Genomic DNA, 19,116 nt, shown 5'->3' with positions numbered 1-19,116 from the left:
AGACCACTTGTTGGAATGTTTAAATACAGATTCAGAGCATAACCTCAGGCACCCTTTATTTTTTTGTTATGAACAGAAAATTATTAAAGTGGTAAGACAATTGCAAAAGGCAGAAAATTCATAGATTAAATTGCGAATATATAGCCACAACAAAACACACACACGTTCTAGTATAAAAGGGCTAAATATTTAAACATCTCTGAAATATGTCCATAACAGCTGTCTTAATTTGCTCTTGTTATATTGTATGCTGTGCAGAAAGCAGCTAGGGCAGCAGTATTGTCAGATTCATTTCTAGTAAGATACAGTAGCTAGCAGCCTGTCAGGTTGTCTGCATTACACACAACCATATGCTTGTACAGTTGCATGCCACAGTTAAGATTGTCTATGTTAGATTATGGATATCACTAACTGTGTCAGGCAACCATGCTAGTGCTTAACCTGTCTGTAGTATACATAAGGTGTTGGTGCTTTTGTTCACGGTAGTGAGGGAAATGATGCTAGCATGTCTATTCTAGCTAGTTAAGACTGTATGCAGCTGTGATAGTCCATGACAGATTTGTAAAATGGCTTATGCCATAGCTAGTGATCGCCCCAGGTAATCTAGACAGGACTTGTTAAACTCATGTCTTGCAAGAACTGAAACCTTTGAGACTGAACCAGCTTTAAAAAGTAGGAAATCTTAAAAGGAGGTTTTTCCCCCCCTCTGGTGCAACAGTAAGTATATCACACAGTTTTACAGAACATCATGGGACTTCACTATTAACATTGTGTTCAATAGTTCATTGGTTGCTCTGACTTGAACAATATGTATGATATGATTGCCACATTGGTGTCGAATCTGGTTGTAGCAGAGAGACGTCTCAAAATGTGAAAGGTTGTGTAAGCCTTTCTTTTTAAGTAATGCACAAAAATGCCCTTTTAGCCTGACTACTGAGAATGTTTTCAGCAGAACTAAATTTGATGGAATTCCTCAGTCCACAGGATGGCTACTTTCTATACGCAGCACCTCTTGGTTTAATAGCTTCATGTGTATTAAACTATGGGAGTGTTTCTGTTTCCTGTTGCACTGTTGTAACTCAGCCACCACCCAATGTAAGGTTGAGAGGGTGAGTGCAGGTGCATGAGAAAACTTTTTTTTTTTTTTATTTATCTGCTGCTGAAACTTTCTGTATAAAAGCTTGACCACTGTTAAAACTCTCTTGTTTTCATCTGTCTTGTGTTGTCTATCTCAGGCCTTAACTTAAATTGGTACATCGGTAAGGAATTGACTTATATTAAATCAACATCAGTAACTCTTAAATGGATTAACAAGTGTTGATCAAAGGTGATTTGCACAAATTTGACCAAACATCTCAACTGCGTGTAGACAGCGCCTCTGTTTACTACTGCTACAAAACTGGTGGATTTCACATAATTTTTCTGAGTCTATAGAAATATCTGTTGGTTTTCAGCAGCAGAATAGTGGACTCTTGTGAGATGTCTCTACAATAGATATTTAGGGTAAAATTTTCAAGTGCCCTAATGATTTAGGAGCTCAGATACTGTTTTCAAAAGTGACTTGGGCACTTAGGCTGCTAACTCATTTTTGAAAATAGGTCTTGAACTGCTAAATCAAGAAGGCGGCTTACCCTTAACGCCAAACACAGCCGATACTCTTTGAAACACACAATAGTCCTGTTTACAATAAATTATTTGCAGTAAAATATAATATGCAAAACTCATTGGGTTTTAGGTTCACAAAAGAATTGGTAAGGTTTCATTCAGACTTTTTTTTGAGCCTCAGACTTTCTTCAGCATTGAAAATGACTCCCCCTTCTGTAAAAGTGAGTAGTTTTTAGGCAGAAGTTTGTTCCTTCCATTCAGATTCAAACAGAACCAATGTCATACTTCTCTATCCTGAAACTGCTGTGTCTTACTCATGTAATCCATGAGACAGTCAAGATGATACACTTGTGCTACGGTTGGAGGTTGATGCACATCCCACTGAAGTGAATGGAAAGAATTCTGTTCACTTCCGTGGGCATTGGCTAAAACCCATAAATTGGGCCACATTTTCTTTTGTGGTAAAGCAGCTTTGCACATGAGCATCAAAACAAAGCAGTCTGAAAATGACTGAAAATGAGCCATGGGAGGGTCCCATTAGTTTATGGGGATCCTCTAGAGCCAGCATAACGGGATATGGGTTTGGGTAGGGTAGAATAGTTGCATGAACCCAAGCAGCTTCATGAACCTCTTAGGGATGTTAGCATTCAATAAAGATTAGAGAAGCCTTCAGGCAGTTCTAATGTACACCAAGGGAATTCACCAACCAGCCTTTTGCACAGCCAGAGCAGCACAGGGAATGCAAAGGTGGTTTAAATTCACCTTTGCAGTGCCTTCCTGAGCTGTATTGTGATCACTCCTCTGCTGCAGGTGATATTACTTGGAGGGTACTGTGTTCTTGGATGCTGAGCCATCCACAAACACACTGCCATTGCAGACCCCTGACAGGCTGCGGGGCTGGGGAATGAATGGCTGCAGGGCTGGGGAAAAATGACCTTTTTAATATGACATGGTATCCAGTCACCGAGATGCTTAAGACACCCTCATTGCCCCTCCTGTAGTTTCTCAGGCACTACTTCTTTCGCCCCCATTCTACTATTGCTGCTGCGATTTAGTACAGAGCAGGGAGGGAGTAGTGAGCTGGCCATCTCATGAATTCTCTCCAAGCGAAGTTCTTTTCAGAATGACTTTCTGCAGATGGCATTTTCTGGTTGAAGTGGTAGTTCACATTGACCAAAAGTAGCACAGTAAGATGTCACATGAATCAGAACATCATCATCACGTGTACCCCAACACATACCAGGTACTTTATTGGCTCAAGCCCGCCTGTTGTCGTGTTTGTATTTCATTTTGTTCAACATCAGTATCAATCTTCTAGGGACCACATCTATCCTCCTGTTACGGCACAGGCGGTATGTGACTATTGGAACCACGCTCAGCTATAGATGAGTGGGCTCCTGCCCTGTGACCTGCCGTTATTGTGCTGGGTTCATCATTGTCCATGGCTTTCCTACCACTGCTATTTGTGGCTGATGGATTTGAAAATCTTATCAGGCACAAGAATGTGCAAATGATACTAACAGCTATGCAGTCCTCACCACAGTTGGTTTGTTGTGTTTCATGGGCATGGCCTGTGATTTTTTTTCAAGCACTCTTTAACTATTTGCTTTTTTGATATGCTAAGTCTGGAATCTTTGAAAATTCAGTACTACGGACAACGTTTTCAGAAGTGAGTATGGCGTTTAAGCTCCTGTGTCACGTACACACTTTAGAAAATTTTACCTTAGGAATCCAGAGGATGTTCTCGGACGATTGTGTAAAGTCAGATACTAATACTTATCCTGACGTTGTGAATGTTAAATCAGTTTTCTCTGCCCATTCATTAAGCAGAATGCCTTGCTTTGATGATACCCACTTGGTTTCGCTCACTACTGATGTACAGTGGGGACAACTTCCTCTTGGCTCTCTGAGCTGGCTGGTGCTGACTGCAATACTGTGAAACAAAGCTGAAGGCAGCAATTGCTAGAGGGTCAGATAGCTGTTTATTATTTTTTTAATTTTGCAAAATCTTTGAAAATTAAAGAACAAACCATATCCTCTTGACTTGTAAGTGCCGTCTTTGATAAAGCTAGCACTCAGTAGGATAGTTAACCCTTGTAACATTGCATTATCATTGGTGTAGCTCCACTGGTGGTGGTAAGGGTGTCAGTGCTTGTGCAGACTTACCAGCAGCAGGCTACTATAGCACTACCACTAGTGGGAATTGGAAGAAAAATGCTAGTGTGGACACAACCTTAGGTTGTCACAGGGTCTCTCAGATTCTGTATCTCAATCTGTATAGTACTGTATTGTCTTTAAAATTGCTTTAATGCCTTTGTTTGACCACTGTTGTCGTCTTGTCAGCTGGTACAGTCATTCTTTCAATATCTAGCTCACAATGTGTTTTGGAATACAGAATCTTGATACAAAGGCTTTGCCAGTGTGCTGGTGTGTGTTGGAAATTATGAAATGTATCTGGAATGTGGAGTGAGTCTCTGAAGTGATCTTAGTAAGAGAGAGTGGGACTGATTTGGCCTCTCCTTTTGCTGCTATAAGTTGCTCTAACAATATGGCATCAGTGCAGGTAGCTCTGTACTACATATAGCAGTGCATAGGGGTGGGCGGAGGTGTTCCCATAGTGCTAGGTGCTGTACAGGTTCTAAGCTGCTGCATGGCCCTTATTTAGCACTGGGGAGGCTGCCATAAGTTACAGAAGCACGTAGGGTTGCTCTAACTATTTCAGTCCTGCGGCAGCCCAGAATCTGAAAGAAACAAAGGTAGCATAAAGCAACCGTTGCCCCCCTCTTGCCCTGGGTGGTACTGCACAGAATCTAGCCAGATGTGTTTTGAAAGGACATTCTCAGGGTATTATCTGCATTGCAATCAGGGCAGTGAGTGCTATCTTCTGTAGACCTACTGGTGCTAGCTGTATTCTAGCTAGCTCACTAAAACTAGAAGAGAGGATGCTGTGGTGTGAGCTTCACAAGCCTGCCTGATTCCCCTGAGTACATATTTGTCTCTGCAGCTTGCACTGAAGCTTTCACCACTGCTTCCTCACTTCTATTTTCAGTGAGCTAGCTAGAGTACAGCTAGTGTGGGTTTGTCTACAGAAGCTGCCATTCACACTCCTTACTGCAGTGTAGATGTACACTCAAATATGGGTACCTGTAAATTTTATTCTTCTGTGCCATTTCCCTGAAATAATTCTTTAATAATTTAAACAGAATAGTTGACTTCTTACAAAAGCATTAAAAGAGAATTCCAAGTAGATGTTGTTAAAAACCATCAGTGTTGTGGTGATGGAAGTTAACAGTTAGTAAGTAAAACTAGGCGGTTATAGAAGATTTCTTTGGTCTCGGTAAGTGCCTCAGCCCATCTCTTCTCAGTTCAGTTGTCAATGCAGCAGTAAGCTTGTATGTTTCTCTTAATTCTTTCACTGGAAGCCACATTTGTTGTTTTTAGGAATCTGCAAAAGCAACACCATCTTGTGATTAATTAGTAGTGTGCAGATATGTCTCTGCTTGGCTTAACGATAAATTTTAAAAATTGTCAGAAGAAGTTCTCTCTCTTTCCTGGACTACTTTTTGGCTCCCCCAGAAGGGGTGGATCTTCCTGGAGGAGCTAATCCTCATGCTCAGTGGGAACTGATCTGTATTCATATATTTATTCCTTAAAGAATTTCCTTATGGCAGCATTGATCTCAGTGGATTGCCCTGAGTCTGTTTGTTACTGAGTTCTTAGTAGCTTACCAAGCCAAAAGTACCACAGGATGTTTGATTAGCTAATATTGCTTCCATGCAGGTCACCTAAAGTCTTGTTTTTGTAGCTCCATCACTGGAACCAACACAGTCCTTTGATCAGTTCAGCTTGTGGATTTGCAGATGCCTGAAAAATCACAGCTAGGGGCCGGATTGTTCAGAGGTGTGAGTTTCTCATGTGACCTGTATTCAGTGTCTCACAGTAGCTGCTCAAAGCATTTAACAGTGATTGCTTTCCTATCCTACATTGTGGGAATGAATGTTTGAAAGAAACCATATTCACTGCAGTTACCTGCTGCTGTAGATAACTACGAAGACATTTATTTAATTAGAATATATAAACTGAAGGCACACCAACAACATAAAAATCACGCTTCTGTCTGAAAATCCCTTACCTGCATTTGTGACAAGTTACACGTAATGTTAGTGTGACTGAACAACTGAAGGGGTTAAATACAAAACCTACCCAAAATAGCAATGGAAAACTTCTGCTGTTCTCTCGCCTGCTGTAGCTGCTTATTGTCTGACTACATCCTTGCTATCTGTCATCAGTATCACAATATAGCTCTTCCTTGCTGTATAGTTTCATATCTAAATATTTGATATGGAAGGAATTTTTAAATAGTAACATATGATTTTTAGTCTTATTTTATATTGATTGGTTTAAAATATTTTTAAATGTGCCCAGAGCAGAATATTTAAATAGGAAAGAGTCAATTTGGATGCTTTTTGCTTAGTCTTTTCCTTTTCCTCTTCCTGTTCCTCTTTGGAAGAGTATATGAAAGCAAAGAACTCTGTTGAATTGAACATAGTATTGCCCGTGAAATGTAAACCTTCCATTTAGACTTTTCTGTTGGATTGTCAAGGATGGTGTGGAATAAATTAGCTTGGTTTTGAAGATATACAACCTTGTGAATATTGCATTGAAGCATTTCAGAAAAAACTGTCTTAAACTTGTAACAATGAACCAAATGTTTATGATGGGGTTGCGTGGGTCACTCCTTACACTGAATGAACACGGATCGTCCTCTTGCAGTTTAGTGGCTTGCGTGAAGTGTGTTGGTCACTGACTAGTTCCTAGTGGAGACAAGTGTACATGGCAGTGTTTGACACTTTTATAACACCTTTATTCAAGGACCTCAAAAGTCCCTTAATGAACTAAGCCTCAACATTGGCACACAGCAGAATTACCCTATTGGGAGAGTGTCCAGAAAAAGTTGAGCACACTTTCTGGGGTCTGGTGCAGTAGGAATCATGTACTACTGTGGCCCATGCTACACCTGTTTCGGGTGTACTGGACTTTGGGGCAGTCAGTCCAGAACCTTTCACCAGCATTACATACACTGAGATGGTAAAGTATGGGCAGCAACGGACCAAGACTGTGTGGCTTTTTCATTTGATGCACATTAATATTCTTGTGTGTAAACGGCTTTGGTTGTGGGGGGGACAGAAAACTAATTGCTGTGACACAGCTTGTAGCTTCTTAAATCTATTGCATTTTTCTTAGCCTCTTCAACATTGCTGCTCTGAGTTTGAGATATATTAACTGGTGCCCCTTTCCTTTCTCCCTTCCTCTGTTCCCTTGCAAACAAAAATCTAGCAAATGGAAAGGTGACAATAGCAGCGTTAGCTGTCTGTGCATCAGCCCAGATGGAAAAATGTTACTTTCCGCTGGTCGAACTATCAAACTGTGGGACCTGGAGACCAAAGAAGTCTACAGAGTAAGTGAATTTTTTTTATATACTGGATCTAAAAAAAATCCTTCCCTGATTAAACTGACCTAGTGTGGCTAGTATTTCCTAGTGCAGCATGTCCAAGTTGTGTCGAGTATAAAGAAATAATTGTCAGTCCAGGGGCTACTGGAAGTTGGTGCTATGATGATACCTTCAACTGTGGTTTTGACTTGCTGACAGTTGAATGAGGACACTAAATTCCTTGGCTGTGTCTGAGTGTGCTGTCAGCAAACCAACTATTAACATAAACTTCGTATGGCTCATTTTCACTGGATGTCCTTTTTTTTTTTTTTATGCTTTTTCTCCTAATTCTGTCTCTAGAGACATAAAAATAGACCAAACCAGCTCCTTTCATATATAACAATGGACTCTGCCAGCAGCATTCAGCAGAGACCCAGTGCTATTAGACTTCAGACAGCATCTTTCCAATCTTAATGTAACCAGCTACATAATTTATCTGTTACCTAGCAGGTTGAGAGGCATAGTAGCAAACATCCTGTTAGGTACACAGATAAACCTGGTCTAAACACATGGAACTTAATTACTTGCTGGTCATCTCCAATTAAAAATAATAGGTGCATTGACCAACCAGTATGCTCAACTGTAGGCTGAAAACAAAAACAGGTCTTCATTTTCTTGTAAGCCTCATGAGAAGATGAATAGATGGGGAAGTAACTTTGGGCAGTAACAGAGGTACCTGTGTAACACCACCTCCTGGGGTAGTCCCACAGGGGACTGTGTAAAATACAGAAGGTTGTTGGGGAGGATGACGTTTTCTCTCTGTTTTTCCCGATCTGAAATTCCACCTACCAGTCTGTCTCTTTTCCTCGTGTAACCTCTTTCATGTCTCTCTTGATGAATATAATGAGGTTCAAGGCAGCTGGATTCTAGTTCTAACTGAAAACACTGTAGAAACGTCTTGACATATTCTGTAATACTTGGCGATGACCTTTGCAGCTTGCATAATGTTCTTTATCACAGCTTGAACATCAAAATTTTACCATTTGACTACTTTTCACCATCTCATCACAAATAAAATTTCATTTCCTCTAGAATTTCACAGGCCATGCAACAGCAGTTTCAGCGCTAGTGTTCACCACAGTACGACCTCCAAATGAAAGTCAACCCTTTGATGGAGTTACGGGGCTCTATTTCCTGTCTGGAGCAGCACGTGACCGGTTACTCAGTGTATGGTATGTAGGCTTTTCTTGTGAAAATCTGTTGATACTCAGTTTGAGCATAGACTTTTCACAAAAGTGCGAATTGAATTCTTTTGCTCATAGATAAACAGAAGGGTTATTCTGGTTTGATGCAATGATGATTCAACTGTGGTTTCAATTCACTGACAATAAAATGAGGATGTGAATTTCCTTGGCTGTGTCTGAGCATGATACCTGTAGACACTACTCAGGACTGTAATACATGCTAAGAACATTGTTACATGGCTGACTTCTTTGCTCTTAGTGTCTTATTTTTAAAAAAGTGTGCGTTAAACATTCACGTTTTCTTTGCACTTGGGTATTGTTTTGTACAAGAATCTTGACTAATTTTTTTAGTAATTTACAGTTTGGGGCTAGAACACTCTTAGGATTTTAAGAAAACATATGATTGGCACGGTGAGCTTTGAATAGTTAAAATACTTTTTAGTTGATAAGTCTTTAATCCACATAGAGCTGGGTTGTAGATGGTCACTGTTCATGGGATTTATAATATTGTGCTCTCCTTCAGTGATGATGCAGAGAGTAGCAGAGTAATGAATGTTTTTTCTTACTACGCTAAATATGTGCTGTTTGTGTCTCCAGGCAGATCAGATCAGATAGAAGAGACAAGAATGCTGTGATGTCTTTTACTGTTACAGATGAGCCAATCTTTGTTGACCTAACAATGTCAGAAAGCAAAGAGGAGGTAAGAGAAGTAGTTTGAACTTGTACATTTTTGGTTTCAAGTTTTCAGTGCTGATTTCTTCTTAATGGGGGGAGGGATAGCTCAGTGATTTGAGCATTGGCCTGCTAAACCCAGGGTTGTGAGTTCAATCCTTGAGGGGGCCATTTGGGGAACTGGGGTAAAAATCTGGGGATTGGCCTTGCTTTGAGCAGGGGATTGGACTAGATGACCTCCTGAGGTCCCTTCCAAGCCTAATATTCTATGACTCTAAAACACTCTGGTGTGTAGTAAGCAAGGATGAGTGTTGAATGCAAATTAATGGGTTTGTTTGAGAACTGGTGTTAGACTAGGGAGCTACAAAGTAACAGCATTCAGACTTCCGTCCCTTAAATGTTTTTCAGCATTCTTGTTGAAAATGTTAACTGACTCTAAAATTGAAACAATTTATTAGCAGTCAGTTATTTGCCACATCTTGTAGCACAAAATAAGCATGTTTCTTTCCAAAATACGGTTCAAGTATTGCCATGGTTTTCCTGAAATGAGGAGGCAAGGACAATCCCACTGAATTTTGAACGAACTACAATTTAATATATTGTATCAGGTATGCATTCCATAAGTCAGATTTTTAGCACATTAGGATGTTCTGCAGGAAACTTCTACATAAAAGAATCGAGGAGTTAAAACAGATCTTATTCACAGATGACACAGCTGAAGCGTGTTCCATAACACATTTCAGTCTCTGTTTAAGCCTCTTCCCTACATCTTTCACCTTTCTTCTTAAAATGCACTACGTCAAGCCAGGCTTTCTACATTTTCATCCATTACTGTAGAGATCTCAGATAGAATATGATATATTATATGTATATCGGTAATTGGACAGAGAGGCACGTTATGGCTGACTTGCTGTCTCGCATACATGTTCTATAGAAACAGCCTCCATGTAGATATGCTGAAAATCCTGCTTATTAAACAGTTACCAAACCTATGCCTCTCCACTTGTGTTCAAGCCATTTTAGTGGGACTGCCTATATCAGTGGTACTTCAGTAGATTTAATTTAAGTTCCTACCGTAGTAGCATATGTTAATTTCTCATGATGTATCAATAACTGGAAGTTTGTTCTCTGATCTAATAATGACCCTATATTGTGACTTTCTTTCAGCCAGTGAAGTTAGCAGTTGTATGCAGAGATGGACAGTTGCATTTATTTGAACACATCTTAAATGGGTAAGTTGGTATTCTAAAAATTCAAAGTTCTTTATCTTAACCTTATATTTTAGAAGAACCCAGCGATACCGCAAGGCAGTTTGTAGTCATTTCCGAGTATGGTCCTGTTCAGGTCTTAAACTGTTACATCCTGGTCATAAGATAGGACCCAGTTGCCTCTCAGACACTATGTTTATTTCTCAGAGCTTGTGTTCTGTAAAGTTGGTACCTTGGATATGTAACTGTGGGAGACCATTATCTAGTGGCTAGAGCAGAGGACTGTGAAAATTAGTTTCTTGCATTCTACACTCAGCTCTGCTATTGACTGTCACATTTAGACAAATTGCTTAACCTCCTTGTGCCTCACTTAACCCACCTTTAAAATTATAAACTATTGAGATTTATTTGATTGGAGAGCTAATAGAAGGTGCTATAGAAAGGCAAAGTATTCTTGTTTTTAACTAAATCTATTTTGATGAAATAATTTCTTTTCAGATACTGCAAAAAGCCCTTAACAGCGAATTGTACTATCCAGATAGCAACATCTGGAAAGGATAGTGATGCCATGCCAAAACCAGTCCCTATTCTAGCAGCTGCATTTTGCTCTGACAAGCAGTCATTACTGCTTGTGTATGGAAACACCTTACAACCCGTCATTGAGAGAATGGTATGTAAAGCCTACTCGATTTGCAATCTAATGTTTTGTAAGCATGTAACACAAACTCCCAACTACTCTCTGAATGGAGGAATTTTTAATGTGGACTTGCATAGCAAGGTAAAGCCACCCTTTCCTGTGGTGTGTCCAGTGCCCTCAGTACAGCTGTCTGAAAGGGAATTTTGATTCTGCTTTCTTTTATTAAACATAATATAGCTAATGTTGGGGGTATTTCCTGCTGTTGTTCCAACAGGCATTGTTGACCACTCCATTGCAGCAACTTTAAAACTGGTGTTAATAAATTTATGCCTCAGTTGAAGGTCCTCCATTACCTGAACAAGTTCCCTTGAAAGACATAGGAATCTGGTGACTTGGGGAAAAGCACAGCAACTGCTTTCCTGAAGTAACCGAAATTTCACTTTACTGATGAAGCCTGCTAAGTTATTTCTAACCTGCTAAAGTAGCTTCATGAATCACAGTCCACATAATTTAAACACACCATTGTTTCTTTTTTTCCCCATGTTAGTCCTTGAACACCACCGAATCTCACATATGCTTGATAAGGGATGTTAAAAAGACCATGGCACTTCAAACAGAAATGTCTGTATCAAAGGTGAGTGTTTGAAAGATAATAGTCCCTGTTCCAGTTTTTTATTTATCAATACTAGGCCTTGCATTTTAGCAGAGAAGATAGGGTTCTACACTGGTTACTTCTGAGGAGAAGTTCAATAACAAATAGCATTCCTTGAACAAAATGCATCTCATTGGCTTTTACTGGTCCTAGCACACAGTGCTTGAATGGAGATAGGGTATTGGTGACTAGGACTAGTACTGCTTTCATCTCTATACTCAAAATTAGGCATCTCCAATTTTTGCCAGTTAGGGGCAGATCCTTGCATCATGACAACTTGCCCTTGCAGCCCTCAGTTGGGCAATGCTTGGGTGTTCCTGTTTTAGTATTTCTGTAAAATTAATCCTGCCTTTTTTGTAGATTCTTAAATCCAGTGTCCTGTCTTTTCTGTGAGGTGGCCTTCATATGTTCTAATTCCCAGGGATACAGCACCTGGGAATGTGAACTTGAAATCCTACACAGCAATGTGTGTTGAGACCATTTTTCACCTCTGGCCCATGTACAGGGTTCACAGAGTATTAGAAGGAAAGGATACCTTGAAGACACTTATCAGTAAGTGGCTTTTGGTGAAGGGTGTTGTTGCTGTATAATCCTTGCCCCTGCCTTTGTAATTTGGAGTCTCAGCTTTCTTCAGGTTAAGAATTTCTGAATTAGTAGAAAGAACAAAAAGGCAGAGGATGCTCCCCCTTTTTTACCCTGGGAACCCTGCATTATGATATGAGTTGGCCCGGTGGACACTCTGCTCAGAAGATTCCTGGCTTGTAGACTCAGTGTGCTTAGCCCACAAGTGTAAATGTATAGAGGTGGCATTTTCTTAAACTACACTTACTGATAACTCTGAGTTGAAACACCAAGAATCTGTGGCACACTTCATTTTGCTGTATGAGTTGGCTTATTAGGTTTCGGACTACTGCTACATCTCTGGGTTTCTGTGAGCCAGATGTGGGCTTGTGTTCTTTTGTAGTCATGAAGCCAATGATAGACACACCAAAGTGAAAGCTATAGGGAATCTTGGGCTTGCTGTGATGACTTTCGTCTTGGTTTCGCTTATTGCTGAATTCCATGAAGACACATTTCTCTTGGCTGTCTGAGCATGCCTTCTGGAGAAGAGTTCCATGTGTCATGCACTTGGCACTTCCCTACGAATATCTGTAGCTGGAGTAGGTTTCAAAACCTGCTGTACTGTAACAGCCTGAAACTAGAATATCTCTTTTTGCCTACTACACCTAAATCTTACTGGAAATGAGGTGATAGAAGGAGTTCGCTACAGTCATTATACTAGTCTGTATTGGTGCACTGACATCCAGTGCTACTGCTCACTGGGAACCTATCATATTTCAAAGCAAGAAGGATTAAGTCGGGTCAGTGCTTGAATGGATGACCCCTAACAGGTTTCTGCAATAAGTGATTATTGGAATTCTGTATGTGTCACGCTTCCATGCATCCGCACTGATCCAGCATAATCACTGTGCTGCTGGATGTGCTGACTTTCAGTTGAGACTTACAACTCAACTTCCTTGTATTCATTAAAGATCCCATGGTGTTTCTTTCTGTGATAAAGGGTTGCTTATTCAGGCATCCTGGCCTGATTTAATTCAGATACTTGTATTCTACCTCCCTAAATGAGAACCACTGCTCTAGTGTGCAAACTTGATTGCACGCCCCCTTCTTTTTGTCTGTTGTAGTTTATGCCCTCTCTCCTGCTGCACAACTACATATACAGTAACTCCTCACTTAACGTTGTAGTTATGTTCCTATAAAATGCTACTTTAAGCGAAATGATGTTAAATGAATCCAGTTTCCCCATAATTCGTGTAAATGGTGGTGGTGTGGGGGGGGGTTAGGTTCCAGGGAAATTTTTTTTGCCAGACAAAGGACAGACACAGTATACGTTTTAAACAATTCCATACTGTACACAGCAATGATGATTGTGGAGCTTGGTTGAGGTGATTGAGTCAGAGGGTGGGATATTTCCCAGGGAATGTCTTAGTGCTAAATGATGAACTAGCACTTGGCTGAGCCCTCAAGGGTTAACACGTTAATGTAGCCTCACACTCTACAAGGCACTACGAATGAAGGGAAGAGACACAATAGACGCATGGCAGTGGCTGCAGACATTCCCTGTGGAAACTGAATGTAATAATGAAACCACGCTATCCCACTGGAGTGCACCACTCCCCCCACTTTCCAAAGTGCTGGTGGGTGCATATGTGTGTGAGACAGACACACATCATGTATGTGAGAGAGAGCATTGCCCATTTAAGTAGCTGACTCCACTGTAAGTACACTGCCTTTTTAAGGAGATCGGCAAGTTGAGACAGCAGCTGCTGCCAGCAAGCTCCCTTCGTCCTGGTCCTGAGCTCTGTCGTGTCCCCACCCTGCTCTGTGGAGATGGGGTACAGGAGCTAGGAGAGGCACCCTGATATCAGCACCCCTCTTCCTCCCAACCTTCTGCACACCATCAGGAGGCTTCTGGGAGCAGCTCCAGGGCAGAGGGCAGGTACAGCACAGGGCAGTGTGGGGAGGGACATCTGAACTTTCTGACAATTGATAGCCTGCTGAGCGACTGCCACACAAGGAACTTAAGGGAGCTGATGAGGGCGCTGCCGACCTACCCTAGTTCCAAGCCCCTGCCAGCTAGCTCCAACGGGCTGCTCTTCTTGCAAGCAGTGGACAAAGCAAGCAACAGCCAAAGAATGTTGGGAGCATTGCACAACCTTAAACAAGAATGTCTTTCAGCGGTAGGTAGGGCAATCCCTGTTTGAAGGTGTTAAATTTTCTACACTTACTATATACATTTCCAGCAAAGATACAAGTGTTTCTGTTAAGTGTAATTAGGAAACACTTCCTCTAGTTGAACACCCTGGAATATAAATAAATGATTCTCACTTGGTGCATAATTAGCTCAGTTAAAAATATTAATTGAGTTAGTTTAGCAAATGGTCCACTTGGATCAACCTTAAACTTCCTTATAGGACTTTCTTGTCTTACTACCAGACATGGATTCTGAGAGGAGATATTAATATGTGGCAGGGAATGGTTTTGCCATGTGTCTGGGTCTGAAACAATAAACCAGTGTTTTGGACTACAGAAAACACACCTGAACATGTTTCCTATTTATGTGTGAATGTCTCTTTATCACTAGGTAAAAACGCCTGTTGTGAACAAAGAAGCCAAAGTTTTAGTGCCTGGAATTCCTGGACATAGTGCAGCCATCAAATCTCAGTCCTCTGGAATGCAGAAAATGGAAAGCAAAAGAAAACCTGGAGACAAAGAGGTAATCAAAGTGCTCTTACTAAACAGTAATAAGCATGCCAGATTGGACCTGTTTCCCCTTTTGGCCAAAATAATGACCGAGAGCTAACTGTTATACTATCAGTTGATGTGAATGAGCTTCGTCTGGGATGAATTCCCCTACAGCTGTGAATGATGGCACTCTTGCGTCCAAGTCCTACATGTTGCCCACAGATCTACCATGTTGTTGAAGAACTTTATTGTATTCTTGCCTTCTCTCTGCTGGAGCATGTTGCTGGGCTTTGGAACCCCACTTCTCAACACAGGTGCCATATTCCCTTTCTCCAGCTCTTCTTGCTCCTTCTTTCCTGAATGTCTCTGCTATGTCATGAGAGGTGAGAACTTGTCCTGTGTAAAAAATATAGCAAGATAGGATTTGACCTTGAGAACTGTTGCAGAGGGTTCAGTGCTCTTCAGCTGGTGGCTCAGAAAACACCTCTGAAAAAACATAATTGATAGAGTCCGAGCCTTATGTATTTGGTTGCAAGTTGGTTTGTGACACTGTCCATATTTATTTCTTCTGCAGGATAGCATTGAAGACCGTCTTGGTGCAATGGATATTGATACTGTGAAAATAAAAACAAAAGGTGGCCTTCCACAAACTGACAGCTTTGCGGTGCTTTTGGTTCAGGGCTTGGAAAGCAATGATCCTAATATCTTAAATGTAAGTGTTATAAGAGCACCATGTGATGCTCAGTTATTCTGCTTAGACTTGTGAAGTGGCTTCTTGTGCATACTAGACTGTATGACTAGTGTTGTTTTTCCACTTGCGCTCCGCTGCTTTTTGCATTATCCCACTGCCTTGCAGCATAGAAACAGAAGTGCCTTTATGTTTACCTGTCATATATATGTTGTTTTAATTGATGACATTTGCTAATTTTTTTCTATTTGATCTGCTTTGCAAGATGTCTTCTGGATTCCCCCCCCACCTCCCAACCCCTGGATTTCAGAGATTGGTGTTGTACAACATAGAAATGTAGGGCTGGAAGGGACTTTTGAAAGATTTTCATCTCACACTGAGGCAGGACCACATACAGTATATCTAGACTATCCCGGGCAGTTGTTTGTCTAAATTATACTTAAAGACCTTCAGTGATGAGTAGTCCACAGCCTCGCTAGGTAACATGTTTCAATACTTAACTATCCTTATAGTTGGAAAATTTTTCCTAATATGTAGTTTAAATTTCCCTTGCTGCAGATTAAGCTGATTGAGTGTTTCTTGTTCTACCTTCAATGAATGTAGAGAACAATTGATCAGCATTCTCCTTGTAACATATTTGAAGACTATCAGGTCCCCATTAGTCGTCTTTTCTCAAAATTAAACATAACATTTCCTCACAGGTCAGGTTAAAATAGTTATCTAACCATATAAATTCTGTAGTGTCACAGTTGACTTGTTCTTCCATTAATGTTAATAATGTGTCACTTTTTCCTTTGGGTTTGATTAGAGCATGGTTTCTACTTAGACCTGACTTGAGATCTTCTGAGTGGATATGCTTTGGATAAATAAGTATTGGAGGGCCCACAAGTCAGTTGACTGATAAACCTGCTGTTGGGGGTGTGTGTAGGAATGGGAGGGTTAAATTTAAGAGAAATTTGGTGCTGCATTGGGAATCCTGAATCTGAAGTCCTTTATCTACAGTACAGGTGGAACATTGACAGTAGCTAGGAAAACTTCCTCCAGCGTACCTCAATCTTGACATGGAGTGGCTACATGATGGATAAAATGAAGTTGTCTCCATGACCTAATCATTCCAGCATTTTTTTCATGAGCACTATATTTACTGAAAAAACACCTCTTCTGTAATTTGCAAACATGCTAGCAGCTTTTTTGCATATCACTCAAAGGACTTGCTTGTCTCTTTAGAAAGTGCCCCATTAATGATGACTCCGTGCTCATCTTCTCTCTGGCACACATGTGCTCAAACTTTACATACAAGGTTGAGATGTGAGCATCAGAGATTCAAACCTCATCTTTTTCTGTCTCCTGTTCTGTGCCCTGTAGATATGTCCTTGGTGTCCTTGATTGTATACATACGTATTTATTGATTGATGTTTCTCTGATCTCATATTTTCCCCCTCTTTTCACAGAAAGTGCTTCAAACAAGGAAGGAAGCTTTAATAAAGAACACAATAGCTAAGATACCTGTACATGCGGTCATTCCATTGCTGCATGAGGTAGGAGAATCACTGCTGTAGAACTTCTGCTGTTGTAGAACAAGTTAACACTGGGCTTTTCTTCTTGCTTGGGAAGTCCAAATATACACCTGTTTTACTCCATAGATTCGGTGTGGAGGTTATCCAGTATTGAAGCAGTTTTTGTCTTGACTCTGACAATTGTCTTCTGAGGCAAATATTGGAAACAATATCATTCCCAGAGTTGGGCTTATTGTCCTCGTTGTGTTAACGAGGTATTAGCCTCATACTGGTGTGGGCACTTATCAGAGGCCAGCTTTGACTAGTCTGACTTGTCACTGAAACGTTTAATTCAGGAGAGCTGAGTCAGGTTCTGCATTACTCTGAAACCATGCAAAATAACTCCACATTCAGTAAACTTGTCTTACTGTCAGTCCTGCTAGGGATTAACTCTGGTGTTTTTTTTCCAGAATAAAAACTAGGAAGATGGTTTTGTGAAGACACAGGTCTAGGAATCAGGAGATCAGAGTTCAGTTCCTGGTTTTGCTATTTCCTCCTTCTGTGACTTTCTTTGAGACTATGAGTGACTTAATATCTGCGCCTCAGACCCTCATGTATAAAATGGGGATAATTCTCCTACCTGAGAGGGTAGTGTGAGAATAACTCCATTCATACTTAGAGGCACTCAGCGATACTACAGTGATGGGGACCTTATACATACTTAGCTGGCATGGTAGCAACAGTGTTGCATTGAACTTGTACTTCCAGTTGAGGGGGAACATTTTGTTTACAGTGCTTAAGTCCCATTGTCAGAAGTGATTTAGGAGCCCAAGTCCCATTGACTTCCAATGATACTTGGATTCCTAAGTACCTTGAGTCACTTTCGAAAATTGGTTTTAGAGCCTAAGTCACTTAAGCATTGTTACCTTTTTTAATCTTAATTCTCTACATGTATTCAACTAGATTTGAAAAAACGCCACCAGTTGTATTTGGACTGAAATGTTTCAAGTGTAACTTTACCCAGAAGTGGATTTCTCTTTTGAACTGATAACCCATTCAGACACTTCCCCAAAAGCCGTCAGTGCACTGAACAAGGACACAGTGCAACCAACATGAGCTTCACAGTGTATGTCTTATTTAGCGCTGGTGATTTCTAGCAGACTTTAAATACCTGAGGATTTTTGTGCCCTGATTTCTGGGTTGATATACAGATGTAATGTTAGGATGAGAACTGTCATGTATACCAGACTTCTAAGTGACCTCATCTTTCTTTCTTTCTTCAGATTACAAAGAGGTTGCAAGGTCACCCATACAGGTAAGAGAAATGATTCACAAGGAAGCTTAGCTGACTTTTAAAGGAATGGTGCTTTTTCATTTGTTTGGAGGAGGCCCACGGTAGTGATTTTAAAACTATAGCCTCATGAAAGGAAATATCTGACTTGACTGATGGAGGTTCCAGCTGTCTGGGGGTGTTTCTCTCTGAACTCAGTCTGTTTGAGAAATCATTGCATACATCAAAATGTAAGAGAAATGGAAAAGGACATCTGAGTATGGAAACAATATTCCCTTAACTCATTATCCACTGGACTTCTGGCCACCTGTATCAGCAGTTTATAATTAAAACAAAATAGTTAAACTCACAGCCAGCAGCTAAAACCTACAAGTATCCGTATACATATAAAGTAGTAGAGTTGAGGACAATTATCCAAAAATCTGTTAACTCCAGCAAGAGGACAGGGAAATGAAGAAACTGCATATGTCCATTTTGTGATATTGCATATAAATCGAAATTCTGTTATCACACATAAACAGATAACTTCAGTAGGTGCCTTAATTGCCCTAGAGAGAAATGGCTAAAACGTAGGCATTCTTATATTTTTATTAGAGAAACAAAATATGCAGTAAATGCAGTGTGATTTTTTGAATGAATATAATACACAGTAGTACCTCTGAATAAACTTTATACTGAAATGTTTTTGATTGTGCACTTTTATTGTGTTAATAGAAGAGACATTTTGCTCGGTGGAGAGCTTCTAAAATCTCAGTTACATTGACCAAAAATCTTTGTTAACCCAATGGCCTTTTAATGTTTCAGAAACTCAGTTAAAATCCTTAAATGAATAGGTCAGTCATTAAGAAATAAGTGTGTGTGTATATAGATACATCTATGAATTATGAAACCGCTCTTAATAATCGGGTTAAACAAGTTGCAGTTAGAATATACTTATTCACTGCCT

The 19,116-nt window shown here is 40.4% G+C and overlaps 1 protein-coding gene and 4 non-coding genes across 5 annotated transcripts in view; all 5 read left to right on the top strand.

The window, feature by feature from the left end:
• Positions 1–19,116, top strand: part of WDR43 (WD repeat domain 43) — a 35,132-nt gene that overhangs the window by 11,588 nt on the left and 4,428 nt on the right. The window contains exons 4-13 of the mRNA XM_050948529.1: positions 6,943–7,063; positions 8,129–8,268; positions 8,878–8,980; positions 10,120–10,184; positions 10,659–10,830; positions 11,345–11,431; positions 14,595–14,726; positions 15,270–15,407; positions 16,835–16,921; positions 18,163–18,194. Coding sequence (XP_050804486.1) covers positions 6,943–7,063; positions 8,129–8,268; positions 8,878–8,980; positions 10,120–10,184; positions 10,659–10,830; positions 11,345–11,431; positions 14,595–14,726; positions 15,270–15,407; positions 16,835–16,921; positions 18,163–18,194 — 1,077 coding nt within the window. The remainder of the gene's footprint in view (positions 1–6,942; positions 7,064–8,128; positions 8,269–8,877; positions 8,981–10,119; positions 10,185–10,658; positions 10,831–11,344; positions 11,432–14,594; positions 14,727–15,269; positions 15,408–16,834; positions 16,922–18,162; positions 18,195–19,116) is intronic.
• On the top strand, positions 3,442–3,519 carry LOC127050417 (small nucleolar RNA SNORD53/SNORD92). The gene has a single exon (XR_007774228.1). It is a non-coding gene; the product is annotated as a small nucleolar RNA SNORD53/SNORD92 (small nucleolar RNA).
• Positions 7,212–7,295, top strand: LOC127050420 (small nucleolar RNA SNORD53/SNORD92). The gene has a single exon (XR_007774231.1). It is a non-coding gene; the product is annotated as a small nucleolar RNA SNORD53/SNORD92 (small nucleolar RNA).
• LOC127050419 (small nucleolar RNA SNORD53/SNORD92) lies at positions 8,385–8,464 on the top strand. The gene has a single exon (XR_007774230.1). It is a non-coding gene; the product is annotated as a small nucleolar RNA SNORD53/SNORD92 (small nucleolar RNA).
• On the top strand, positions 12,467–12,544 carry LOC127050416 (small nucleolar RNA SNORD53/SNORD92). The gene has a single exon (XR_007774227.1). It is a non-coding gene; the product is annotated as a small nucleolar RNA SNORD53/SNORD92 (small nucleolar RNA).

The sequence above is a fragment of the Gopherus flavomarginatus genome, chromosome 4 (genome assembly GCF_025201925.1).
Source record: "Gopherus flavomarginatus isolate rGopFla2 chromosome 4, rGopFla2.mat.asm, whole genome shotgun sequence".
Taxonomy (NCBI): domain Eukaryota; kingdom Metazoa; phylum Chordata; order Testudines; family Testudinidae; genus Gopherus; species Gopherus flavomarginatus.
The sequence above is the reverse complement of the archived record's forward strand: the minus strand, read 5'-3'. Positions and strand labels throughout refer to the sequence as shown.